Genomic DNA, 27,488 nt, shown 5'->3' on the forward strand with positions numbered 1-27,488 from the left:
CATGTAAACAGGTCAGAGGGCAAATGAAAGGGAACTACAAGTTCGGGGGTTGGCAAACTACAGCCCAAAGGCCGCCTGTTTTCGTAAGTAAAGTTTTATGGGAACATAGCCACACCCATTCGTTTGCCTATCGTCTGTGGCTGTTGCTGTCCCATTACAACAGCACAGCTGAGAAGCTGGGACAGATACCTATGGCCCCCAAACCTAAAATATTTGCCATCCAGCCCTTTGCAGAAAAAGTTGGCCAATCCTACACCAGCTCCATCATTCAAGCCACAGAGCGAGTATTAAAGTGAACTCTAAGGGGCGTCTGGGTGACTCAGTCGGTTGGGCATCCGACTTTGGCAACGGTCATGATCTCACATTTTGTGGGTTTGGGCCCCGCGTCGGGCTCTGTGCTGACAGCTCAGAGCCTGGAGCCTGCTTCGGATTCTGTGTTTTCCTCTCTCTCTCTCTGCCCCTCCCTTGCTTGCACTCTATCTCTCTCTCTTGAAAACAGACATTAAAATTTTTTTTTAAATAAATAAAAAAATAAAGTGAACTCCAGACCAAATCAAGAAGTGTTTCCATTTATGCCCGCAACTATAGGATCTCTTGGCAGTGGGGGAAATCCTAACTGTTCAATGCTAATACAAATCTGCAGCTCCCAAGCACCAAAACATTTTCATCCTTGAATATACTTTTGGCTTTTCTAGAGTCCACTATAAATATATCTTCAAATGAAGTTCCAATGTGTGTTATTTCTGTTTTGCTGTCAGAGGTTGGGGAAGCCCACAGTGAATGCTCCTCATCGCAATGAAATGAAAACCAGGATCAGACCCCTAGCACTGGATTAGCTGCTTAGGAGTGGGTTCATCACAGCTGGTTGTCTGATGATCTACAGAGACCTCCAGGTTGCGACCTCCCTTCCATTCCTCTACGATGCAAAAGACACTCTTCTGTTCTTCCCTGAGTTTTTCTACCACACTCTTGGCCTTTGGTCTATGGATGACTCAGGTCTAGGGCAAGAACCTTGAGCAGCAGAAGGTCTTCCTACTATTCAGGCAGTACAGCCACAGCAGGAGTGAGAACGTGCACCTACATCACCTACGTGCAATAGGTTACACGGCAAATTTAAAAAAATTTCTTTTAATGTTTTTATTTATTTTTGAGACAGAGAGAGACAAAGCATGAGCAGGGGAGGGGCAGAGAGAGAGGGAGACACAGAATCCCAAGCAGGCTCCAGGGTCTGAGCTGTCAGCACAGAGCCTGACGTGGGGCTCGAAGCCATGAACCGTGAGATCATGACCTGAGCCGAAGTCGGACGCTCAACCGACTGAGCCACTCAGGCACCCTTAAGTTTTGGTTTTTTTTAATGTTTATTTATTTTTGAGAGAGAAAGAGACAGAGTGTGGGTGGGGAAGGGGCAGAGAGAGAGGGAGACGCAGAGTCTGAAACAGGCTCCAGGTTCTGAGCTGTCAACACAGAGCCCGACGCGGGGCTCAACCTCACAAACCGTGAGATGGTGACCTGAGCCGAAGCCGGACGCTTAACCGACTGAGCCACCCAGGCGCCCCAGGTTACATGGAGAATTTAAACCGACACCTTTTGGTTGCATATTAACCCAAAGAACCTGGTGAAAGAGACCCCAAAGGTTTAGTGGAGTCCCCCCAAAGGGACAGTGAAGACGGAAATTAGGCAGATTTACTGTGATGGTTAAATCCTGCCCCCAACACTTAGAGAATATACACATCCATACACTAAGACCATGGGTTCCCACCCAGATGTACTTTCCATCTTCAAAAATCCCAAACGACAGTGGCGGCAGGTGCAAAAAAAGTTTCCTCCAAAGGAGAGTTCATTCAAAGACAGGAAGTTACCTGGTGCAGCCCTGTCCCAGTTTATAGATCCCTTACCTGCTTGTCAGGGAGGCTGGGAGAGCAGCTTTAAGCTTAGGCATTGAGAAGACAGGTCACTTGTAAAACTGGATTCTCCCCCTCACCATGGGTGGACATGAGGGCTCAGAGCAGGACAACATAGGCTTGGGGTGATGGTCTCACCGTCCAGGCCTTCCAGATCAGGGTGACCCATGCCCGAGAGAGAGCGGCCAAGGCAAGGTCAGGTCTCACCCAATCATAGGCTACAGGGCAGCCCTCTTCCACCACCGTGCAGTCAGACCCGACCTTGCCATGGGAGAAAGAGAGGAGAACTTGGCTCAATGACCAGCTCAACAATCTTGAATCAATCAGCTTAAATTACTGTGCCTTGGTTTCTTTATTCGGGAAATAGATTGTCGTGTCTACCCCAATTCCATTACACGGGGCCAGTTGGTGGAATCCACAGAGATGATGCCTGTGAGCGTCCTTTTATACTATGAAGAGCTGGGCAGTGACAGAATTCGGTGCATCCCTGGTGCCCTCCTAGGTGCAGAGAAGAGTGGACAAATGCAGCGGAATCCTGGAAAGAGGGACCGAGCATCGGGTTCGTGGCCTGAAGGTACCAGACCAAGCTTCTGCTTTAGAGGCAAGGTGGTACACCAGAACTGTTAGAAGGCGGGTTCTGAGTTATCCCATGGTGGCAACAACCCATGTGTTGACCAGCTGAACTTCAACAACGTTCTACGCTATTGGCCAATGCCAATGACCTGCACTGTAGGAGAGTTGACCATGGAATCGTGATCCTTTCCCACAGGACTTCCATTAAGACTTACACCTGCTTCCTTGCTCCAGCAGGGCTGCGTGGCACCGCATCAAACTGCACACAGAACAACCAGGACACCCCTGCCAGCTTATGGGCCAACAGTGTCCACAAAAGGGCAGCTGGGCTTCGCCTCTCTGGTAACTCTCGAAACTAAAGACGTCTCCAACGTTCCCATTTTTTTCTCACGTCACATAGTAAATCTTGTAGGAATAGGAAGAACAATCTACTTGATGAATACATTCATTAAGAAAATCGATAAACATAAAATCTCGGGTCCGTTCTCCCCAGCTATCATCTCTCAGGCTCTATGGTACCACGACTGTACTCTCCAGGGCGTCAAATTTCCAAATTTCCAAATTTCCAGAAATGGTGAGCACAGAATTTCAAACGGCAAGAATGGGGACAGGGAGGAGACAGAAATCCCACTGTGTTCCAAGTCGTACTTACTGAATTCAAGCACATACACCATGTTCAATTTTTTTCTTTTTAAGTCCAAGGTAATCAAGGAAAACGAACTAATTCATTTGTTGTAGCTGACAAGAAGCCCCAGCCTTCGCCAGGAGGACACTACAAAGGGTGAGGTTACTTTAAGAGACGCAGGGCCATACCTGCGCTGAAATTCATATATTTTTCTTATTCTCTTGGGAGAAAAAGAAAGCTGTTACTCAAGAGCTAAACCCTACATCGTCTACGTCTTCCTCCTCCTTTTTTTTTTTTTTTAATTTTTTTAACGTTTATTTTTGAGACAGAGAGAGACAGAGCATGAACGGGGGAGGGGCAGAGAGAGAGGGAGACACAGAACTGGAAGCAGGCTCCAGGCTCTGAGCCATCAGCCCAGAGCCCGACGCGGGGCTCGAACTCACGGACCGCGAGATCGTGACCTGAGCTGAAGTCGGACGCCCAACCGACTGAGCCACCCAGGCGCCCCAACGTCTTCCTCCTCCTTAAGGAAAACCCTTTGAGGGAGAAGGTCCCAGCCAGCAGCTGCTCTCTGCAGTGTCCAACCCCAATCTCTCCGAAAGGGTGTGCTTTTTAATCATCTCTCATGGTCAGTTTAACCTTTAGTAGCAAAATGAATGTATTTTCCCAGCATGCCTTTATCGCACGTCGCCGCTGTCACGCACATCTGTGAAGGCTTCCGTATCTGTCACTTCACCTCTCTTGCCATTACATCTGTCTAGACCTTTATTATAAAATGTAATTATGTTTCCACGTCAGTCACACCTAGTAGACCATGAGCTCCAAGATAACTTAGTTCGTATCTTATTAAATCTGTGGTCCCCGAACCCGTGTGCCCAATCTGCCGGACAGACGGAGACAGAGAGAAGAGAGGCAGAAGAAAGGAAGGAAAGAAGAAAGAAGAGGGAGGGTGGCAGGGTAGCCATCTAAGCAAAAAGGCAAAGCCCTCCTAATGGCACGTCTCTGTGCTGCCTGGCCACGGCATCTCTCGTTGCAGTGAAACAAGCAGGCTCCGGGATTGGCTGAGCCTGGGTTCCGATCCCCTGTTCTGTTCAGCAGATGACCGCCTTCCAGGGCTGGGCAAAGCAGCCTCGCCTGTCTAAGCCTTAACTTCTTCATCCGGAGAATGGAGGTGATAACATTACCTAACGCACTGTGGTAGGGAAGGAACAGGGACAGCGTCCCTCAAGCACACGGGGCAGTGTTTGGGAAAGCCAAGAAGGGCTCGACCCACGTTAGCTATGGCTGCTCCTATTACTCTCAGATGACCTCAAAAGTATCTCTAGCTCCCCAGTTCTGATCCTGGAGCATCCCTTTTTCTAAGAATGAGTCAAACCCCTGCTAGGAGAGGTCCACTGTCCCCTTTCCCAGAAAGGAAAGAAGTCCACGTCCTCTCCGTGACTCGGTGCAGCCAAAGCCCAGCAGCTGGGTAGAAAGAAGGAAGACTCTCACCTTTGAACATGGTTCGGCCACCAGTCTGCCCTCTTATCTCTGGCCAGGCACCAATCCTTCCTGGCTACGGACTCTCTGGCCGTGACGAAGCACATTCTGTACAGCGCAGCTCTGAGGATTTATGATGAATGACTTCGTGTCGGACATGCAAATCCTAATTATAATTGCCACAGTGCCAGCTTTGGAACAAAAACGATTTCTTGGGCAAGAGTGGGCAAAACTGCAAAGCTGTTCAGCATCCTGGTTGAGACAGCAGGTGGTCCCTGGAGTCCCACTTACTTGTGCTTGTCTCCTGCTTCTGCCACTTGCTAGCTCCATGACCCTGGGCAGGTCACACAACCTTCCCGCGCCTCAATTTCCTCATCCGTAAAATGGCAAACGCAGTACTTCCCTCAGAAGGTGGTTTAAAGGGTCGACTGAGCTAATACAGGGAAAGGGTGTGGAACAGGGTTGACGTGGCAAGTAGACACTCAAAACCATCAATGATTAAACCAGCGATCTTCCTGGTATCACGTATAATGTGATAAGCAGACCAAATTTCACTAGCAACTAGTCATGGATTCCTTCCTTCCTTCCTTCCTTCCTTCCTTCCTTCCTTCCTTCCTTCACTCAACCAACGACTTACGGAGCTCCTGCCATGTGCCAGGCACTGTTTTAGGTGCTAATCAATGGAGCTGAGAACAAACAGACAAAACTCTGCTCTCACACGGCTATCATTCTAGACTCACAACTAGGTCTCCCCCTAATGCCTGGCATAAAAAGCAGTTCCCAGCCGGGTGCTCTTTTGGCCTCTAGTGGACATGTGGCAACTTCTATAGACGTCTGTGGTTGCCACAGCTAGGGTGGAGAGGGTTCTACTGGCATCTAGTGGGCAGAGGACAAGGATGCTGCTGCACATCCTACAGTGCCCACAACAGCCTCCCTCCCCAACAAAGAACCATCTTGCCTTAAATGTCAACACTCCTGAAGCTGAGAAACTCTAGTGTAAAAGAATCTGTAAAATATCAATGGGTCCTTTGTTGGGTACGGTTTGGGCAACTGAAGGCTACCGAGACCACAGGAAGGGAAGCTGTGAAAGGGAGGGACACAGGTGGATGGAGAATAAGGGGACCACAAGATTCCAGCTTTGCCAAGACTCACGCTTCCAGAGAGAGAGAAAGTGCACAAAGTCCAAGAAGCAGGAGGCCCCGAACCCAGGATCAGATGGCTCTCTTCAGTGGTGACAAGTGACCCCTGGGTTGTGAATCTTGCAGGTAGGAGCCAGTTTCCTCGGTCAGCTAACTTCACACCCAAGTGAAAAGTATGGCTGCTCCCTTCACTCTCGGTCAAAGATTTCATCACAAGGGCCCAGAAAATACCACTAGCCTAGTGAAATAATACTCAGGAATAGAGATGAGCCTACAGCTCCCTCAACCTTCTTCACATATCAAGCCAAAGGACGTTTCTGACTTAGGCGACAATACAGGTTTACGCAGCAGAGGGACCTGGTGGGTTTGGACCCCTGGCTCAGTCACTGCCAACTGAGTGGCCCTCGTCATCGAAGGGGGACGAGGGAGGGCCAGACCCTGGTCACTTAACAGCAGAAGGCCCTTTTGCAAGTAATGTATTATCCCTGTGCCCTAGTTTTCTCATATGTAATGTGGGCACAAGAATGGTCCCTGCCTCACAAGTCATTACGAGGACTGAAGGCATCAGTTAAATACGTTACTCCAGGAAAGTACTTGGAACACTGTACCCGGCTCCGAGTCAAGACCATGTCAAAGCTTGCTGTTATCAGTGCCACCGCAGTCATGACTATGTTATGTGACTTAACCTCTCCCACTCCCAGTGTCCTCTTTTGAAAAATGGGCATAAGGGGCGCCTGGGTGGCTCAGCCGGTGAAGCGACGGACTTCGGCTCTGGTCCTGATCTCATGGTTTGTGAGTTCAGGTCCCGCGTCGGACTCTCTGCTCTCACCATAGAGCCCGCTTCGGATTCTGTCTCCCTCTCTCTGTCCCTCCCACATGTGTGCACGCTCTCTCTCTCTCTCTCTCAAAAATAAATAAGCATTTAAAAAAAAGAAAAGAAAAATGCGAATAGTTGGCAACTCATTGGGCATGGGATTCAGTTACGCATGTTAAACACTTGGGACAATACTTGATATGTTGTCGTTTCTTATTATTTATTGAAAAGTTTGCCAAAAGCGCTGAAACTAGGTCTCACTTAGTCCTACATTTAAACCACTCACCAGGTGAAAACCGCGTGCCGTCAGGATGGTTCCGGAAGGCCTGGCGATGCACTCAAGAGTGAGCTCCGAGAACCATTATGGATTGCTAAAGGTGAGTGTGAAAAATTAGCTCTGGACCCACCTTCCTTGAGAGGGCACTTTGCTCTTGATGATTCACCTGACTTCCAACCATCCGCAGGGCTGAGACCATACCGGTAATAGAAGGCCCTGACACCCTACGAAGGCATGGAAGAGGATGGGGGTGGGGCTGGGCGAGACGCCTCGTTTTTTCCACTTTTGTCCATCCTCCCGGACAGAGTGCACCTCACAGGAGATCCCAGAGGCCTTGGGAAGGCTTCGCCTGCAGAACTGCCTGTGAACAAGCTCCATCCAAGCTCTCATGTACGGGCTCAATTCATCAGAGGGGCGAAGGGGACGGGAGCTTTTCAGAAGTCTGACCCGAAGGCCCAGCAAGGCCAAGTCAACAAAGACACCAAAACAAATTGGGAACCAATGATTTCCCACCACACAGAAGCCACCTGCCCAAACAGTTGTTCTTGCCAAACTCATTAAGACCGTGTTCAGTTTCTTTCATGTTTCTAGCAGCTTAGGACTCCAAGGGGGAAGCGGGAATGCCCACAGAGCACAACCTGAACTCCGCCGCTTAGATCTGAGGTTGCATCAAACAAGCAAGAATGTTCTGGTCTCATCCAACCACGTGGGGAGGAAGAAGAGGTCCGTTGGCCTGGCCTTCCTCCAGCTTCTTCACAGTCGAGAGGGGCCTGGAAGGAGACCTTGAGGATGGTGACACGGGCCAGCAGGACTCTTACCTGCTCTGAATTGTTGGGTGCAATCTGCCACAATGGACGGTCACTCTCTTGGCTTCTTTTCCTAAGTGATCCTGCCCGAACCCGCTCTGCCTGCATTTCAGATGGTGAAGACATTACGATGAGTGCTGTTGGTGGCACCCCTTTGTCATTCCATGTGTTACTTACCCTAATATCCAGCCCAAACGGTACAGACTCATTTTCATTTACAAGATCACTTAAAAACCCATTCCCTAGCCTCAGCAGGCTGAACGAGTTGTCTTCTTGCCTGATGGATGGCAGGGGGTACAAAGCCAAGCGCTAATGTTCGCACAAACCGATCCGGGAAAGGGTCTGAAAACAACTGAGGGGTTCGTGTTGATTTCACTTTCCTTAACTGTATAACTCAGAAATAAATATACACAAAATATGCAATGAATATGGCCAGGACCCCAAGCTTGACCTCCTGGGCCCCCTGTGATTTGCACAGTGAGCAGGTACCTTTCCAACCAGCACTCCCCACCTGCCAGGCCCATCTGCTACAAGTTCACGGGCAGCCAGGAAGTCACAAATTTCGGCCTCCAGGATTCCTAAAAAGTGCCAGCAGTCTTGGGGCGTAGGAGAGTAAAGGGATGGGGAGAGCAATGCCTTACCTTACCCTGGGAGGATATGCAACATAGCTCCTACTATAAAAATCAGATTGGCTTAGACTTGTGGTTAATATCAAAGTTTTGAAAAGCTTCAGTAAATCATGAAATACTGGAAGCATGAAATTAGTCAGAGCCAGAAACTCGACTGAAGGGGTCCTCCAAAGGCATTTTCCAAAGACAATGGGAAGACAGTAAATAACAGCCAATCAATAAGTAATTTCAACCACGACGTACTGATCTGTAAGTAATCTCTTTGTGACCATGCGTGGTGATTTTCGGGAAGAACTTGGAAGTCCCATCTCACGACAGCCTACCAGATGAGGAAAAGACACCTGTCTCTTTCGGCCCATTGATACAGCCGGAAAACCGACATGCGTGTGACCCGTGAATTGAGCTCTGTAACTTGGGGGCAAGCCAACAGAAGGCCCTAGAAATCCCACCCCATTCTGTTCCATCCACTCTGCCATTTGTAATTTTTTTTTTTTTTTTTTCTCAAGAAAAGATAAATGTCTACTTGGGAAAACCAGAGCCGAGGGAGAATGAATTGGGAAGGGGAGGCCAAAAGACAGAACTGATTTTGCAAAGCAACAGTGTGTAGCATCTCCGTAGACCACTCACACATTCAATTCAGTCCAGAGGTAATTCATACTTCGCCGAAGAATTTCCAGCGTTGGAGTGATGCTAGATAAGAACAGGCAGACCTGAAGTAACAGCCTATTTTAGCGCCGAGGGAGAAAAAAATAAAACCTGCCTCTATTTATGGAAATTTACCAGGGCGTAGGAAAGTGACCCTTTTCTCCATTCCCACCCTAACAAGCCCCACACAGTAGGCTGTGTGTCCTCAACACTCAAAGAAGATGCTCTCAAGCGCTTCCACTTGCATAGGCACATAAATACAATTATTTCCCTAAAACAACAACAACAACAACAACAAAAAACCCTAATAGCAGTAGGCATGTATCCTACCGGGCACAAGTTATTTTACGGTGTAGACGGTTAACACCTATTTGAATCGGGTACAACGGAGTCTAATTGTTTTGTTCTATGCATAGCAAAGCAAGCAATTGAATCTAATATTAGTCATTCATCAGATAAGACATTTCCAGAGAAACAAACTGCTATATTTTCTCCTCAAAGAACAGCAAGCATTTTAAACACATTTTCCAGAGATGTTACGCCGAGGAAAACAGCTTAGAAATGTTACTTTAAACAAATCCGTTCTCTGGCTACCAACAAGACAAATTGGAACAAATGCTTGGCTCTGTTCTTTCCAAGGCTCCTTCTGTCCACCTGTCAAAGGCAGTTTTGACCCCCACCCCCACCCAACCCACAAGGCAGCTCCAGAGCTGTGAAACGCGCCCCCCTGCACGGATGCCCTCGGCACTGTATGCCAGAATCCTCATTAGGGATTATCCAACTTACTCGGAGCAGGGAGAGAGAAGATGGGCTGGCGGCCAAATGTACTTTCAACACAGATTCCAAAAGAAGATCCTGCAAAGTGTCGAAAGCCCAGATTTTCAGCAGTTCACTTTCTAGACTCCGTTACATAGCAACCATGCCAGCTCACACAGGGTACCAACCAAGTTAATATTTTGTTTAGATGACGCACTGCATTAACTCTCTAGGAAAACCCAGGTGTTCTTCGTCGACTTACCGAGGGTCAGATACCATCACTGGGACAAAACCCCTTGGTGAACTGACAAGCTTGTTTAATTCATTCAAAACAAAAATTGGGGGACACAAAAAAATCTGAAAATAGAGCTAACAATTTCTTGGCAGGGAGAGGGAGAGGCGACTGTTCCCTGTAACCCTTTGTGTTAATATTATTAAAAGTGCATTAGCGTTCATTTAATATGTGCATAATGCCCTTCAGTAAAATATGACTGCCACAGATGCATTTTGAAAGATACTTCATTTCATTCAAAACTTTGATTTGAAACGGGACAACTCAATAGCACAAAATGCTCCTGAGGGTTGGGTCCCACTCAATCTCACCAACAGAGACAAAATTAAAACAGAAGATGAATTTGGAAGAATGGTCAGGAACTCCCCAGGAGCTGAGCATCCGTGAGCCTTCCTGGATGTATATTACAAAGAAGCATAAGGAAATCAATCGACCATACTTTAGAAATAACTTGAGAGAACCCCACGTTTTCCTTTAGGAATATGGGAACACCAGCAGAAGAAACTGCCAGACCACATCTGCAGAGGGTTTCTGCTCTAGCCAGGGCTGTCATAGGTCACGAGAAAAAAACAAAAACAAAAGAAAAGAAAAACAAAATCTAAAGAGCTCACAAAGGCTACCTAATGTAAAATGTACAGGATCGAGGTATTCCTGTAGAGATAAGCAAGTGATGCCCTCTTGGTTTGCTTTCTTTTCAACCATCCCATTGGTTGTCAGTCACATCCATTCAAGAGGGACATGTGGCCAGCAATTAAGTTGAGTTGAAACCTTTAACGTTTTATTCTCTGATTATAAAATCACTCAATTCCCTCTAGAGAAGGTGTTGAAAACTATCAGGGACACACAGAAGAAAAATCGAGACCATCCCTTCATCCCCCACCCCCCGCCCCCCGATGGCTACTGACACCGACAGGCACGCTCCTATAAGCATGAGGGAGACGCTGGTTTTGTGTGTTTTTAGGGACATCGAGAGATCCAAAAGTCATTTCCACAGCCTTGTGCAGGTTTGTAGGAAAAAAGAAGGAAACAGCCCGCTGTTCCCACTACAATTTACCCATCGGCTAAGCAGCTTCATTTCCAAGTCGAGCGTGTGGATCACTGCTGTACTGACCTCCTTAGCACACTCAGTCTGCAACTGCACCCATGACTCAAATGAAAACCACTTAACTTTTCCTTGGCTGAGGAACGGGGGGCGGACGGCGGGAAATAAACCAGCGTTGTTCCGTCCTCCTTACCACGGTTTCTGATTCTTCGCAGAAGAAGGGCCAGTTCTTAGCTATTTCTTTAATGTTGGAAGGGTCTCTGCCTGTAAGGAGTAAAGCATCACCACGCAGTCTGCCTTCCTTTTTCTTTTTCTCCCAGATGCCAGCAGACAGCCTCTTCCACACACAATGACAGAGCAGGGGATAAATGACAGGATAAGAAGATACCCACCTTGAAAACAACTGTGCAGCAAAGAACAGCCTCACGACACCTTCCCACCATTATGTCATGGCTACGTCAGACCAAATTACCGCCCCAATTCCTAACACTTCTGACAGACTCCTGGAGTACCAAGTTGACATCTGACTTGGAATTCTGCATAAAACGAACACATAGGCTTAACATCTCCCACCAGAAAAAGCACACCTTCTCCAGGAAGGAGAGGAGCAAATAGAAACTGAGGGGGAGAAGGCATTCATATGAACACAGACTCTCCCAACACTTAGGAGAAGCTCTTGAAATAACAACAAAACCAGGAAAAAATCCCTCTGAGCCACTGAGCTGTTGGTACCTCATACTTCATCAAGTGACATATTTATACAAGTGGCCCTCCTATATATTTTTTTTTTCTGTCGAATTCTGGATTTCAGCAGTTTAGCTTATAATTTGAATGATATTAATAATCAGTGAAACCATGTCTTAAAGGACAGTCAGGCAAAACAAAACAAAACACACATACACAAAAATACACACAAAAAAGACTGAAAAGCCGGTCTACCCTTTTACTTTTCAATTGGCAGAAACCAAACAGTACATTTTTGGATGCTTCCTCCACCTTTAACCCTGGCAGGGGGATTTCAGGGCTTTATCACTGTCAATGTCAACACGGTCCAGCTGTCTTCCTCCCCACCCCCTCCTGTAAAGTGCAAAGAGTCCCTTCGAGCAGCGGGCTCCCTGCAACCCACCATCTAAGCCTTCGTTTCGCCAGGAGCCCATCACTCAACCTTTGAGGTCTAAGATTTCCCCCTGGAAAGTGCTCTCGGTGTTTATATTTGCTGGAAATTTAAACTCACTGCCGAGCAAAGCATCTACTGTTGCATCGATATATTCCGCTGTCTGCGCGATCTCAAATGGGAAGAAAATAAAGTCCAGATGCAATGGAGACAAGGGATTTGGCATCCGTGGAGAAAAGTGCAAACCAGTCCAATCCTCTACCCCAACCACGGCAGCACAGCCCGGAGCTCGCTCTCGGAGGGGGGGGTGGGGGGGGGGCGGTAAGAGTCTTTCCAAAGGAAGGAGCCGCCAGAACCGGGGGGAGTGGGGGGGTGGGGGGTGGGGGGTGGGGGGAGCGGTGGCACCCACCCCTGTCGGGGGTGGGGGCAAAGGCCCGGGCACGAAAAGTTTGCCCACGGAGCTGGGGGCTGTGCGCCAGCTAAAGGGCACTTTCTGCCGCGGGAGGGGCCCCGCCGGCTGCGCCTCGCTCCCGCTAGCCGGGGCCCGTGTGACCGTGCGAACCCGTGCACACCGCGCCCGGGTTTTCCTTAATGACAGCAGCCTGCAACTCCCAGCAGGGGAGCAGCGGTGGCCACCGCCGGGCGGAAAGGGTTACGAGCCACAATGCAAGGCGATTTCGCCCGGGGCGTGCAGGCACCGAGTCCCCGGCCGCCTCCGGCCCGGGTGCTGCTCGTCGCCTCCCCTGCGCCCCGGGCGCCGGGCGATCCCTACCTTGCGTGCCGTGCTGGTGGTTCTCCATGCTCGCCGCCGCCGAGTCCGCCGCCGCCGCCGCCGCCGCCGCCGCCGAGGCGCTGGCCGCCGCTCCCGGGCCCGGGCCCGGGCCGCCGCCGCCGCTCAGTTCCGCCAGTCTCCGGTTGGTGGCCGTGAGTTCGGCTCGCAGGTTGGTCACCTCCTGGCTGGCCGACTGGACCGCCCCATCGATGCGGAGCGCGAGCTGCTTATTGTCTTCCATCATGCTCAGGATTTTGGCCTGGGGGCGAGAGAGGTGACAAAGAGCTGCATGATGCGCGGGGGGGCGCGCGGCCGGGCACCCCCGGCTCTACCTGTTGGGTCCCCCGCGGCCCGGCTCCCCCGCGCCCCGACCCCCGGGCTCCGGCAGCGCCGGCTCCTCCGGCGCAGGAATGACAGCGGCGCCTCCAGCCGGAGCCGCGGCGGTAGCGAGGCGGCGGGGGGGAGGAGGAGGAGAAAGAGGAGGAGAAGGAGGAGGAGGAGCAGCGATCGCCGAGACCCCGGCGCCGAGCGCGGCTCGGGGAAGGACACCGCGCGCCGCCCGGCACTCTTTCACTGGAGCCTACCATTCGCCGCGCGCTCGGGAGGGGGCCCGGGCCGGGGACCGGGGCGCACCCTCGGCCTCCCGCGCCCCCCACTTCGGGGACACACCCCCCCGGGGGGCGGGGGCGGCGGGCGGCGGCCGCCAGTGGGCCGAGGTGGCGCCCCTGGCGAGGGGTAGGGGGCGCCTGCTCCAAGGCCGGCGCTGGGTCCCCTCCCGGGAGCGGTGGGGCAGCCCCCGCCCTGGCTAACGAGCGCCCCGCGCCGGCCCGGGGTTGGGGAGGGGGTGGGTGCTTCGGGGAGAGGGGTGCTCGGGAAGGAGGCCCGGGAGGGGAGCGGGGACGGAGCTCCGCAGAAGGGGGCGGCTTGCGCGATGCCGGGAGTGGAGCTTTGCTTCCCTTAAAATGCGGGTAAGAAATGTGCAGCGGGGAGCTGAGCTGGTGCCCCGAGCGCCTCTCAACCTCCACCCCACTCCAGCCCGACCACCCCCACCTCCTCCGCACCAACCTCCACTGTGCGCCCTCCCCGGAAGGAACCCCCCCCCCCCCCCGCCCCCGGCCCCGTCTGGGCCCTGGGTGGACCACTGGAGCTCGGGCCTCCTCGCAGGCCCCCGCCCCCACTCCCGTGCGTGCACCCGAGGTGGAGGGCTGGCCTCAGCCAGGTACTAAGCTTCTTAGCTGGGCTAAATATTGGGGGGCGAGAGGCAAGAGGCCAGGAGAGAAGACTGGAAGGCATCAAAGGGGCTTCCCTCTTTCTCCTCCTACTGGAGCAGTGTGAGCCTTGAGGCCCTGCTGTCTCAGTTTACCTACTGCCCCTTCAAAGGAGAACTGAGGTAACCTTAAAGTTGATAAACCTATCTAGCTCCTCTCTCTCCCAGAGCACAGGCTTTGCATTTTTCACTGGGGCCCTGGATTCCAGCCACCAGACCTTGTTACCATAGCAAGCTTCATTCCATGCAAATAGGACAATTTAGAACAGCCAATGTAACCCCGAGGACAATAGTGCAAGGCCATCCCAGCTCTGTCAGCCTCTGGAGAGTAGCTCAGGGCCGACTGCAGAAGCTGGTGGTATGTTCCTGGACAGACTGAAGTTCCCCACCCTGGAGATTTATCAGCGTTTATTAGGTAGGAAGCCTACGATATGCAAAGTGCTTAGCTGGGTTATCATCTCTTTGGAGTAAGGATTATGAATTCTACGTTAGCGATGAGGAAACTGAGGCTCTGGGTGGGGGTGAAGCGATTTACCCAAAGGGCCCACAGAAATCCGGTGAAACCAAGACGGGAAGTAAGCAGTCATCTGCTTTCCAATTAGTCCCACTGTGCCTTGGATGCTAGATTTGTATGGAACCATAAAAACCCACTCTAGCTTCATCCCCCTGGGGCCACTAACAAGCTTTTGTAAGAGGGCAAGACAGTATTGGTGGAACATGTGGCAGCAGAGATAATTTTTCACTGTCGACTCTCCTGAGCTAACTGGTCAGCTGGGGATTGAACCCCTGACCTCAGTCTCGTTAGCCGGAATCCTGACCCACTGGACCAACCAAGGAACCTGGGCTGCTTGGCGTATTTGTAAATCAGGATTTAGTTCTTTGAAGTCCTTTGGCTAAAAGTTATGGAGGGGCGGAGGGGCTGTCATAGTTCAGCCACTGTGTTCAAAAACTTAAACACAGAATTACCCTATGACTGAGCACTTACGCTCCGGGGTATACAGGCAAAGAATTGAAAACAGAAAACTCAAACAAAAGGTTGCACACAAAGGTTCACAGAAGCGCCGTTCACAATAGCCAGAAGGTGGAAACAACCCAGATGGCCAACAACAGATGAATGGATAAACAAATTGTGGTACGTCCATATAACGGAATATTATCCAGCCAGGAAAAGGAATGGGATGAGACACCTGCCACAGTGTGGATAAATCTCACAAATATTATGCTAAGTGAAAGAAGCCAGACACACAAGGTAACATGATTTCATTTCCATGAAATACCCAGAATAGGTAAATCGATAGAGACATGTTTGCCAGGGGCTGGGGGGAGGCGAGAGTGGGGAATGACTGCTTCATGGGTACGGGGTTTTATTTTGGGGAGATGAAATATTTTGGAACGAGACAGAGGTGGTGGTGTGTTGTGAAGGTACGAAATGCCACTGAATTGTTCACTTTAAAAGGGTTCGTTTTATGTTATGTGAATTTCATCTCAATAAACAGTAAGTCAGCACTTATGCAAATACCAATAAAAGGCGGGGGAGGGGTGTCCTGGGAACAAATCTTCCGAGGAAACGATCTGGAGCAGGTCATTTGGAGAGCCCTGCGCTCATCAGAAGGCACAGTAATTCATCTGTTTACCTGTCTCTCTCCCACTTCACCTACTGCTTCCGCGTGGGAGAGGGAGGGTGGTCACCGTTTAGCGTCGTTATCTGTCTTTGAATCCCTGCCGCCATCGTAAACGCTCTGCAAATGAGTGTGTGTGAGCGTGTTCGTACGGTAAACAAACTGACCAAGTGTTACTCATTTTCCTCTTCAGTGAGATTATTCCCACACACCAGAATCTTAAAATCAAGTCAAAACAAAACAAAACACAAAACCCCAACAAGGAGAAAAGAAAGCAAGCCCCCATTCCTTGAGCTCTTTCTCCTCTGCCTCTGCCTCCTCTCCCCCACTTGAAGTACAGCCATTGAAATGTCAAGAAACTCACTTTGGAAACCCCTGGGGTGCCTCCTAGGATTTTACAGAATTTTAATTTTGAGAAATTTTTTCTTCACGCGAAAAAGGGGGCTTTTCCCAGCTGTGTCTCCTTATGCTCACCCACATACAAAAGGACCAGATCTCAGAGAGAAAGTCTGGGAACAATTACCGCCTAGAATCTACTCCGTTTAAACCAGAGCGATGACTATCCTACCTCTCTTCCCCGCAGCTTCCGCCGCTGCTCTTCCCTGGGTGACCCCAGGTAGCAAAACAGTCACAGAGTCCTCCAGAGCCCCGCCCCCTTGCCTGCCTGCAGGCTGACTCACATCTACAGCTCACTTCTTAGGAGAAGGGGGAGGGGCTCCAGACCTGTGTGTCAATCACAGTCTTCTCGCTTTGGGGTCCACAACGGTGAGGATGTGACAGTGCACGTTCCTCATGTAGCCACAGAAATAGGCTTGCTTCATAGAGATCTGCTGCCATTTCCCCAATGTTACCAGTTGCCATCTCTCCCCATCAGCCATACCCCATCCAAGCCACGGGCAGCGCACCGGCCCGTAGGCCCTCCTTCGAAGCTTACCTGGGCATTCTGGAAAGTCTGCAAAACCATCCTTGCTCTGAGAAAGAAAATTCCTGATAAGAACTAAGGCAGAGAGCCTAGCCCATGGCTGACAGTCATGTCACACGCACCTCCCTTTTCCCATAAATAGAATGACCTTATAATTTAATGTCCAAACTGGGACACTTTTGAGAGCACAAGAGGGTGTTATGAATAATGAAGCCGGGACAAGTGGCACAAACTGGAACTGTCCCAGGAAACCCAGTGTATGTGGTTGCCCCAACCTACAGCCGAATGAACTATCTGGTCCGAGAAGGCAATTTGGGGATCATTTCATCCAGCACTATCATTATATACTCATGGAGAAACAGAGACCCAGAGACAGGAAGGGACCCTGAAGCCACGTTGGTAAAGGAGTTGGGAGGGATGAAAAACAGAGTCTTTATGTGTTTTAGATGTTTATTTATTTTTTGAGAGAGAGGGAGAGCGCTCACGCGTGTGCGAGAGTGAGTGGGGGAGGGGCAGAGAGACAGGGAGAGAGAGAATCCCAAGCGGGCTCCATGCTCAGTGCAAAGCCCGACACGGGGCTGGATCCCGGGACCATGAGATCACGACCTGAGCTGATCAAGAGCCGGACGCTGAACCTTCTGAGCCACCCAGATGCCCCCCACCCCCCACAAAGCAGAGTCTTTCGAAAATGACCAAGCATCCTACTACTGTGTATCCAGCACTACGTATTGTCAAGGTCATGCCAGACCACTGGTGCACGTGGCGCTTCCTCAACTCTAAATTTGGGAGCGCGAGCTCACGATCTTATACAATCTGGCCTCCGACTCCATCTCGTATGGCTCTCCCCTTTGCTCACTACCCTCCTGTCGCTTGATTCCTCTGTTACAGTGTAGATCCTCAGCCCCTCTGCCAACCAACCGCAAGCTCTGAGGAGATGCCAGGTCTCTGCATTTGCAACAAGCTTCCCAGGAGTGTCTGGTGCCCCACAAAGTCTGGGACCCCCTGCCCTAGGCGCCCAGAGCAGGCGCCCATAAAGCACTGTTCACACGTGTGAAACACACAAATGCGAGAGACCTTCTGAACCTCAGGAGTGGCTGTAGCCCCGCCCCCTCTTCTGGATGCCGGCTGTCCTGTCTCGCCCACCCCCCTCCATTCGAGATCCCCAGCGAACCCCAACAGTCACCCTCAGACCCACAGCCAGGAAACAAAGGGCTGGAGGAAAAAGACACCAGGAGAGGAAAACAGGGCAGAGGACTGTGGGGCTTAGGGAAACAGCCCGGAGCTGTAAGGTGAGAACAGATGCCACACACGGGCATCAGTGAGGACACAGAGCACAGTTATTAGTGTGAAGAGTGACATGCATGGGGAGCCTGGGGGGGCTCGGTTGGTTAAGCATCCTACGCTTGGTTTCGGCTCAGGTCATGATCTCTCGGTGCATGAGTTCAAGCCCCACGTCAGGCTGACCGCTGACAGCACAGAGCCTGCTTGGGATCCTCTCTCTCTCCCTGTCTCTCTGCCCCTCCCCTGCTTGTATGCGCTCTCTCTCTCTATCTCTCTCTAAATAAATAAGTAAACTTAAAAAAAAAAAAAGAACGACATTTTCCTCTTGACTTCCCCGGCAATGTCTCATCTAAGGGTCGGGAAGCTGGTCAGGTGCATCCCTTCTGTGTCTATTTAATCAACTCAGTCATTTCTGCACATTCTTCCCTTACAAACAATCACTTAGGATTCAGACGCACCTAGGTATGGAATAGATAAATATTAAAAGCACATATTAACCATAGATTCAAACACATAAGCGTATATACTGAAAGCATATATATGCTTCTTCATAGAAGTGTAATTTTTTCCCTTGAACGTTCCACATACTTTTGATGTTTATTGGGTGTGGTGTGGGGCTTACAAAGGGATGTGCCTCATGGCCCGGGCTCTTGGCTCCGGGCTCTGTTACTACCTGTGTGATGGTGACGAATAACAACAGCCAAGCAAAATGCAAAACCCTGAGATAAGTCTGCCCCCCTGTAGAAAACCATCCCTACACCCCAAAGAACTGGTCCAACCCCCAGGTCTCTTGTCAGACCTCCCGCGTTCTTAGGTCTTGGCTAGATCCACGGGTTGGGCACTAGTTTACTTTTGAGTACCAAGAGCAGTGTCTGAGAGATTCCCTGAACAGGGCTAAAGAGAACATGGTCAGAGTCTTCCAGTCATTGCCTCGTCTCAGTGAAGCCCTTCTCTACAGCCCATTGGCAGGACAATGCTAACTGACATCATGAATGATCTCACTCTTCTCGAAGGGCAAAAGTAGGGTCAACGCACGGGCTATGGAGTTGGTCAGACAAGGGTTCAAGTCCTAGCCCTGCCATTTACTCACCCCGTGACACTCACAGCATTCCTTAACTTCCCTGAGTCTCACCTTCCTCACTAGAAGAATGAGATAACGTGACTACCTACTTCGCAGACCTGTTGAGAAATTAAATGAGACAATGCATGTGAAGCATTTGGCAGGGTGCCTGGTGCCTGGCAGAACTCAGTGGATGTATCAGTGATGCGACACACAGGAGGAGGTCCCGGAGGGGAAGATGGACGGCGAGGGCTGTCCGGGCAGCTCCTGTCCTTTGGATGCCACCATGGCCGGCCACTGTGCTCATCCATTCATCGCCACCAGCGTAGGCTGACTCTTCCCCACGCTAAGGATAGGTGTTAGGACCCCCTTTCAGCGGATCAGGAGCAACCCCAAGCTCAGGTTTGCTCAGACCCACCCAGCTAGAAGGTGCAGAACCAGATTCAGGCCCAGGTAGGTCTGATTCTAACGCGTCTGCCTTTTCTTCCTTTCCCCCTTCCCCTCGGATGCGCGAACACGGTCTCCTCCCTGTGCGCACTGATGCACCAAGGGATGTTCGGCGTCCCTTCCAGCCCTGCGCCCTTTATTCTCTGCCAAAGGCACCGATGTGATGGAGAAACAGAAGGAGCCACTCCTCAGTGGCCGGTGCATTAGTTCTTCTAGGCCCTGGGGACCCATTTGGTAAATTAGTTCTTTTGGTTCATGAAATGGTACCCCAGTGGCTTGAAATGCTTTCCAGCCCTACCTTAAATGGGTAATTTATTCTTTTCTCACTGATAGTACTATTTATGTGATCTCCCTCCTATACAAGTTGCTTTCTATGCTTTCCAGGGGTGGGTGAGGAGATAGGCGTTTTTTGTTTTGTTTTTGTTTCTGTTTCTGTTGTTGTTGTTGTTGTTGTTGTTGTTGTTAACAGAAGTGCATTAGATTCAGTAAGGAGAACAGTGGGCATTTCCAAGAATGGGATTTTCAGGACCCCTTATCCTCCGCCGCCCCAACCCCCCGCCCCACATTTTGCTCTGCCATTTATTTAACTGAACGATAACTCAGGCAGGAGAGGTCTCTCTCATGTCTTCTCCCACCCCCCTGCTCAGACTCTCAAGAGTTTCCTTTTCCCCTCTGTTCATTTCTTTTGACCTGTACGATGCCTTACGCACTGAGCCCCTTCTGTCTTAGGACCAGTGCAAGAAAGACCAGGGTGGCCCTCCCTCGAGGCCGCAGAGGAGTGGCCCATAGTAGGCACCAAACAGCTTGGGGAATTGGGACCCCAGGGCCCCTTGATGACTCATTACAAAGGCATCTCAGATATGGCGATGGCAACATGTCCTTTCTCAGGAATTGGAAGCAGAGGCAGTAAGAAAGGGCCTTGGAATCTGGCCCCTGGAGTCAATGCTAAACCTTTGCAGCACTAAGGTGCTCTCTGAAAAGTATTTATTAGCCAAATAGTATACACCGTTCAATCCAGTGTGCCACGAAGGACTGTATCTGGGACCATCCGCCCTGACAGTCAGGATTAGCTGACCAATTGTAGACATAGTCAGAAAAGAGCTATTTTACCCAACGTTGGGCTCACTGGGATAATGTGTCTCTAGTCGGTAAATTGTGAAGTTGCATATTTATCTTAATCGACTGTCCCTTTATTTGTTTACCAGCCTTATTTTATGCGGGGCGGGGGGCAGGGGGGAGTAAAACAATTTTATAATCCAACATTGGGAACCACAAGGCCACGCTATTAGGCGTGTGTGCGCCGTTCCAGAGGGAACAGTGTCTGCTCAGAGCAATGTCCGTTATGGCGTGTTTGGGTCAGCGTCCTCAGCCGCCTTGACGGTAAAACGGTTCCTCGACACCTCTGTCCACGAAGAGCTAGCTGGAGACGTGTGTTCCTTTTGATAAACAGAGAGCTAGGAGGTTTGGGTTTAAAAGAGGTTGGGGGAGACGTGGAAACAAGAGCCGAGGGGGGTGGTTCGCTCTTTCTCCTTGCCAGGCGTTCTCTGTCATCCTGCACCCATGACTCTGGCCCTGGATCCCTCTGCCCAGCACGCTGGCTCCACACCTAGCCTCTCAAGCTGCTGGGACTGTAAGGGCAGGAATGCCTGGATGGCGCTAAGACAGCTGTCCTGTATCAAAGAGGAGAAACAGTCTGGAAAAAAAGGAAACAGAGCTGGGTGCTCCCTCATCCACCAGGGCCAGTAAGGAGTCCCTGGGGCTGGCGGGGGTGGCCTCCTGCAGGTGGCCACTTAGCCCTAGGAGCCTTACAGCTCTGGGCAAGCATGTGGAACCTGAGTCCCCCAGGCAGCTTCGGAGAGAAATGAAAGACAGATCTAGGTTCTCATCCCGTCATTCATTAGGGAGGCTTCAAACCAGAGTATGAACGTGGATGTCTCCTAAAGGATGAACGGGTCCGGGGCCCTGGCTAGCCCACAGAGCACCTTTGTGCAAGTCAGGAAAGATGTGCCCTCTTCCCCCGGGGCGAACGCAGCCCTGCTTGAGGGCACAGACTCAGAGAACGGGGCCTCGGCCCGCCTGTGGGTGAGTTCCCTCTGGACACCAAGCAGGAAATGATCCCATGTTATCACTTGCCACCTGGATTTCCCCCCTGACTCACAGGGTTTCTCTGGTTCCAGTTTTTAAAAGCTCCTTTTATTATTGCTGTGAGTTCAAAGTAACACATACGTTTACAAATCTGTGTACCCTTGTATGGGAAGAATGCCGAAGGAAGTTACCGTACCTTCCCCATTACATTATAGCGATGGTATAAACCTTTCTTCCTTTCTTTTCTTTCTTTCTTTCTTTCTTTCTTTCTTTCTTTCTTTCTTTCTTTCTTTTCTTTCTTTTTCTTCCTTCCTTCCTTCCTTCCTTCCTTCCTTCCTTTTTCTTTCTTTCTTTCTTTCTTTCTTTCTTTCTTTCTTTCTTTCTTTCTTTCTTTCTTTCTCTTTTGGGTTTTCTAAGCAGAGGCTAAATGAACTGGCAGATTCAGAATCCAGTTTTGCCTGAAAGTGCGCATGAAGGGGGGGGGGGCTTTGTTAATAAAATAATACTACCGATTCCAGTGGGTTCTTGCGTTGAACACGGTGCTAAGGACTTGACTTACATCCCTGACAACGGCCCTGTAGGAAGAAGCTACTATTATTACGCTCCTTTTACAGAGAAGAAAAGTGAGGCGTGGGGAGGCTAAGTCCCCCCAGGTCGTACAACCGACAAAGAGGCAGGGTCAAGGGGGCGTCAGTGGCGTCCACTTCTCTGGCATCTTGCATCACCTCCTTACTCCTCTGAACTCACTGTTGGTAAAGCGAAAAGCGTAGCGAAGACGGGCTTCATGGACGTACCTGAACTGAGGAATTCTGCCCCAGGAACTCTCTGCGTTGCCACGGGAAGGACCTCGAACATCCCACCCCTGTTTGGTCCTCTGACGCTCGTGGCTTCAGGAGGTCTGCTTTCCCAAGTGCGGACCTCTGCACTTTTAGTCAGCAGCCAGCGGGAAAAGGACGTCTTCCAGCTTGTGGACTTGAGAATCGTAGATCCGGAAGGGACCTTGGCGTTCACAGGCCACACCTGCGTTCTTTCCAAATGACGTAGCTGAGACCCCGGGACAGAAGCTGACTGGGCCAGACAACCCAGACGTGTGGGGGCAGTCCTCACTACCGTTATTATTTGTTTGTATTTTGATAAGCGAGCGAGCACGTGGCCACGGGAGATGTTCGGTAAACATCTGCGGAGCTGAACTCAACTGTGGTATCTGATTTATCCATCTGAGGGGGCACATCGAAAAAACAAACCAGCTCTATTTCTGATCCTTCTCTTGCGAAAAGCTTCCAAACTCAATATAAGGTGAACACCTCTGCTATGAAGCATCTCTTTGATCTCACCCTTCTTTTTCTTGAAAAGGACAGCAAACTTGGCAAGCGGTTCTTCCCGAAATTAATAATCAAACCTCAGAAATCTTCTTTGGTTATTCCAACAACTTAAAACAAAAAGAAACAAAACATTCCCTACCGTGGCTCCCCCTCTGCCTTCCGACGCCCCCGCTAGGGAACAGCTGTGTCTGTTTAAAATCGATTTTGATCTCTCAGAAAGGATCTGGTTTCTCCGCACACGGAGCCGCTGCCTCGAGATGGCCTGTGCCGTTCTGAGAAGGCATTGGGGTTCCGCTGACTCTGCTGTATTTCTGACGATCAGGAGAGGCGGGGCTGCCCTTGGGGACGTGGGGGACGGGACACCTTCACTGACATCGGCGTGATGGCCAGGATGTCCCCCCTGCCCCAGGAGCCATTTAGCCCCCTCTCCTCATTCCTCTTGCACATCTGTAGCATGCTGGATCATGGCCATTGATTCCTCACTCCCCTCCGAAGTGCCCACCCTGCCCCTGCCTGTGGCTTTTCCGCACCTCTCACTAAGGCAGGTGGATCACCTTCCTCTGCCCCACTCTGCTATCTGACTTGCCTTGGCCACGGGAGTGTTCCTTGACTTGCAGCAAGGAGGGACCTTTAAAACTTCCACACAGTTCTGCTTGGCCTCTTAGGCTCCTGCAATCCTCGGTGAGAAGCGAGCGGCCCAGGCAACTGCCTCACTGTTCTCAGCCCCAGAAGGAAGTCACAGGGAGCCCGCCTGAGCCCGCCCTTCAGCCTGGGGGAAAAAAAGCCAGCCAGAGCCTAGCCACGCCCTCTGCAGTGTGTCGATCCATAAATGGGAAAAATGAATGTTGCCGTAAGTGCAGGGATTCTGAGGCTGTTTGTTACACACCAAAAACGGACTGATACACTATTGAAACTAGCACCTTGACTTCAGGCTCTCATTCCGCCGGCAGGTGCAAGCGAATCAATGTGTACTAGCTTAGAGACCAATGGGGAATTTATTGGCCTACAAAGCAGGGTGTCCAGAGGTAGGTCAGAGCTCAGGGATCCCGGGAGCTCAAGCCAGCATATCTCTCTCACTTGCTCTTCCCTGGCCTCCTTTCTCATTCTCTTCTATGCACCTGGCCTCTCTCCCTGTAGAGGAGGCTGGGAGAACATGGCCACAGGCAGCTCTAGGCTTACATCATGTTACTTTAGCTACCTCCGAGGAAGAGGCCTCTCTTTCCTATCGTTCCCAGATAAGAGCTGGCCTACCCCTGGGCCACAGCACAGTACTCCCCTGCCTGAGTAGGCCCGGTGTGTGTCCCCAACCCAGAAGCCCTACGGAATCAGGCTAGTGACCCCGGCCACAGGCGCAAGGATCGGGAAGGAGCACATGCCCGTGCAGGGGAGGAGGAGACAAGCAGGAGACAGGCAGTGGCAGACCCGGGCAATGGAGACCCGTGCCCATGACAACACTGCCCCAACAAGAAGCTGGTGAGCCTGGGCCTGCAGCCTGGGCAGCATGAAGGCCCTGGCCCCCTCAGACTTTTCATCATTCACACGGGGCTGGAATCCCCATCTTATCTTCCTGGATGATCGGTCAGCTTTAGGCACAACTTCCAAACTGCAGTTTGCTTGATTATAAAGTGGGCGTAACAAACGTATAACTCATTATGGTAGGGCAATGAGGATTAAATGAGATGCTATGCAGAATCCTTAGTCCATGTAGGGGATACGGTACAGCTCTCCCCAGTTCTCCTCTTTAGGGCCTATGCACTCATCTGCCAAGGGCACACTTAGGAAAGGCAGGAGAATGGGGATAATGGGCCAACTAAGAGCACAGACTTGCCTCTGGACCCAGGCTGCCTGGGGGTCTACCTCCAACAGGTCTGTGACGTTGGGTAAGGCACTTGGCTTCTCTGTGCCTCAGTTTTCCCATCTGTAAAACAGCACCACTAATAGTTTCTATCTTATAGCTTTGTTATGAAGATTGAAGAGGTTGATGGGCATAAGGGTTTAAAATGGCACAGGGCATGGAGAAAGTGATTCTCAGCATTTGCTCCTCCTCTTTCGCCGGATGGTGCATTAGGTGCCGGAGATGCAGGGATGGGGGAGACTCAGTCCCTGCGCTTACAGTGCTCACAGTCTGGTGGCTGAGACAGGTACTGGCTTATGTGAGAAACGGTTACGGACTTACGAGGGCTCAGGCTCTTATTCTGATTGAGATGGAGCCGCTGCATAGTTTGAGCAGAGATCCACTAGGAGGTGATTTATGCTTTAGAACGCTCCCCTGGCTGCCGTGTGGAAAGGACTCTAGGGGGACGGGACTGGAGGCAGGAAACCATTCAGGCAGATGTTGCTAAGTCTGGAGAGCTATGATGGGGTCTTGAGCTGTGGTAGTGACGTGGAGGGAGGCGGCTGACATGGAGAAAAGGGCTGAGTTCTAGAGAGATGTTGAAGGGAGAGATCCAGGATTTGCTGACAGTTGAATGTGGCACGTGGCAGAGTGAGGAGTCGAGGGTGACTTGAATGCTTTGGGTTCGAGCAACTGGAAGAATGAAAGATCCACTTGTGACTGGGGAAGGCTGGGTGAAGAGCAGGCTTGGGGATAAGGTGTATAGTAATTTTGAGATGTGTATTAGACATCCACATGGAGCTATCAAGCAGGCAGTGGGATACATGAATTTGGAGTTCGGGCAGTGGATCTGAGCTAGAAACATGAATTTGGAAGTTGTCAGCACTTAGGTGTGATTTAGAGGCAGGAGACTGAGGGCCCGGCAATGTGACCGCTGGTGGCCCTGACGAGGGGTTTCATAGCGTGGGCATGGGGGATAAGGTGAACTGACATGCATAACTCACCCAGTTTAAGCCCTGGTGCAGAGCGGATGCTCGTGAAATGTTAGTCCCCTTTCTCCTCATCACCAACCACACAACTTGTCCAACGCACAGCTATCGCTCACTTGTCCTTCACCACCGCCCCCCCCACACACATCTCTTAATATCAGTCACACGATCCTTCATTGTACGTGGCTACACTGGTAATATATTTTAAAGATGATTCATCAGCAGTGGCGAACACCGAGCTAACTGCAACACAGTGCAATTACCCTGGACCTCCCAGGGACCACCAGAAAATTTGCACATCTCCTAATAGAAAATTTGCACAACATCCTGAAAAAGATGTTGGATTCCTGGAGCTATGAGTCATGATCGGCACCAATTGCCCCTTGCTCGGAAATGAAATGAGCAGATATCTCCCCCCCCCCACATGGCCAAAGGACTGTATGATGTCCTAGAAAATAATAAAGTGAATGGACCCAGTATGAGAGACAGCAGCCAGCCTCGCACTGGGTTCCCTGCTGCTGATTAATGATACCAGCACATTACATTAAATCAGAGGCGAGGCTCGTCACAGGAGCGCTAAGAATCCGTGCCTGGCTGCCATGTGCCTGGACACTGCTCCTCATCTAGTAATACACCAGCCACTCAGTTTGTGCCTGTTAATTTCAAATCTGATGACTAAGGCATGCTTTAAAAAAAAAAAAGAAAACAAAAAACGTCCCGCAGTGGTCAAAAGCTATGCTTCTTCCAGCCTTTCTATGTTCATGAGATGTAAAAACTATAAATTTTGAGCATTAATATGTGTCTGATACATCTCTCCCCTCATTGTATTATCGTGAAATTTCAATATTATAACAACTCCAGAAGGGAGGTATTAGTAACAGTGTTACAAGCTGAGGTTCCAAGAAATAAGTTCTGAAGGTCACATCCTTGGTACACACAGAGCTGCGGTTTGAACTCAAATCCAGCTGGATGGTGAAGCCGGAGCCTAAATGTCTATCTGTGCTGACTTCTAAGAAAAGATTAATGTCTTAAGTAGAAAGAACATTGAGGAAGTTCCGCTAAACCTCTGACTTACATTTTCATTAGTCGGGCAAGGGGGGGTTAAAAAAAAAAAAAAAAGACAAAATGTCTCGGTCCCTGCCTTGAATAAGTATAAATTATACTTCCCATAAAGTGGGAATGATAATACTCACCTCCAAGGGTCATTGTAAAGTTCAAGTAAATTAATGGATATGAAACCATCCTCTTTTCTAGATAGAATAAGGGGTGTAATAGGAAGCCGATTTAGAAAAAATAAATTAATAAAGCTCATTAATATCAACCTTTTTTACAGTGCTGGACCAAATCCTAATAAATGGCCAAATTTACTACTCCATCCTAAATTTTAACTTGTGTATGAATGGACCAATTTTTCTCCCAAAGAAACATGCAATTTTTTGCTACAGTTGACATGAATCTACTTTGCTTCTATGACTTGATTCATTTAAATTCTCTCCTTTTCAATTAAATAATCACCCAGAATTGAAAAAAGACGTATTTCCATTAGTACACTCCCAAATAGATGACCTTTGAGACCACAAAGGGTGTATGCAAAATTTCCTGATTGCTTTTTATCTCCTTGTGTATCACTTTCCCTAAAAATTCTGTCAGTCAGTGTATTTAAATTCTTTCCTCGTCTTCTCATTGCACTGCTATTTACGATAATGAGTCACAGCTGAAAGGGACTGAAATATCATGGGCTTCTCTGAACATATGCCAAAAGAAGGGTGCTCTACGGCGGGAAAAGGCTAATGCATGA

General features: G+C 50.2%; 1 protein-coding gene across 1 annotated transcript in view; it reads right to left on the bottom strand.

Annotated features, from left to right (window-relative positions):
* Positions 1–27,488, bottom strand: part of KAZN (kazrin, periplakin interacting protein) — a 1,070,250-nt gene that overhangs the window by 448,377 nt on the left and 594,385 nt on the right. The window contains 1 exon segment of the mRNA XM_019461891.2: positions 12,865–13,123. Within this exon segment, the coding sequence (XP_019317436.2) occupies positions 12,865–13,123 (259 nt within the window).

Source organism: Panthera pardus, unplaced genomic scaffold, assembly GCF_024362965.1.
Source record: "Panthera pardus isolate Hobbes unplaced genomic scaffold, ASM2436296v1 HiC_scaffold_11, whole genome shotgun sequence".
Classification (NCBI taxonomy): Eukaryota; Metazoa; Chordata; class Mammalia; order Carnivora; family Felidae; genus Panthera; species Panthera pardus.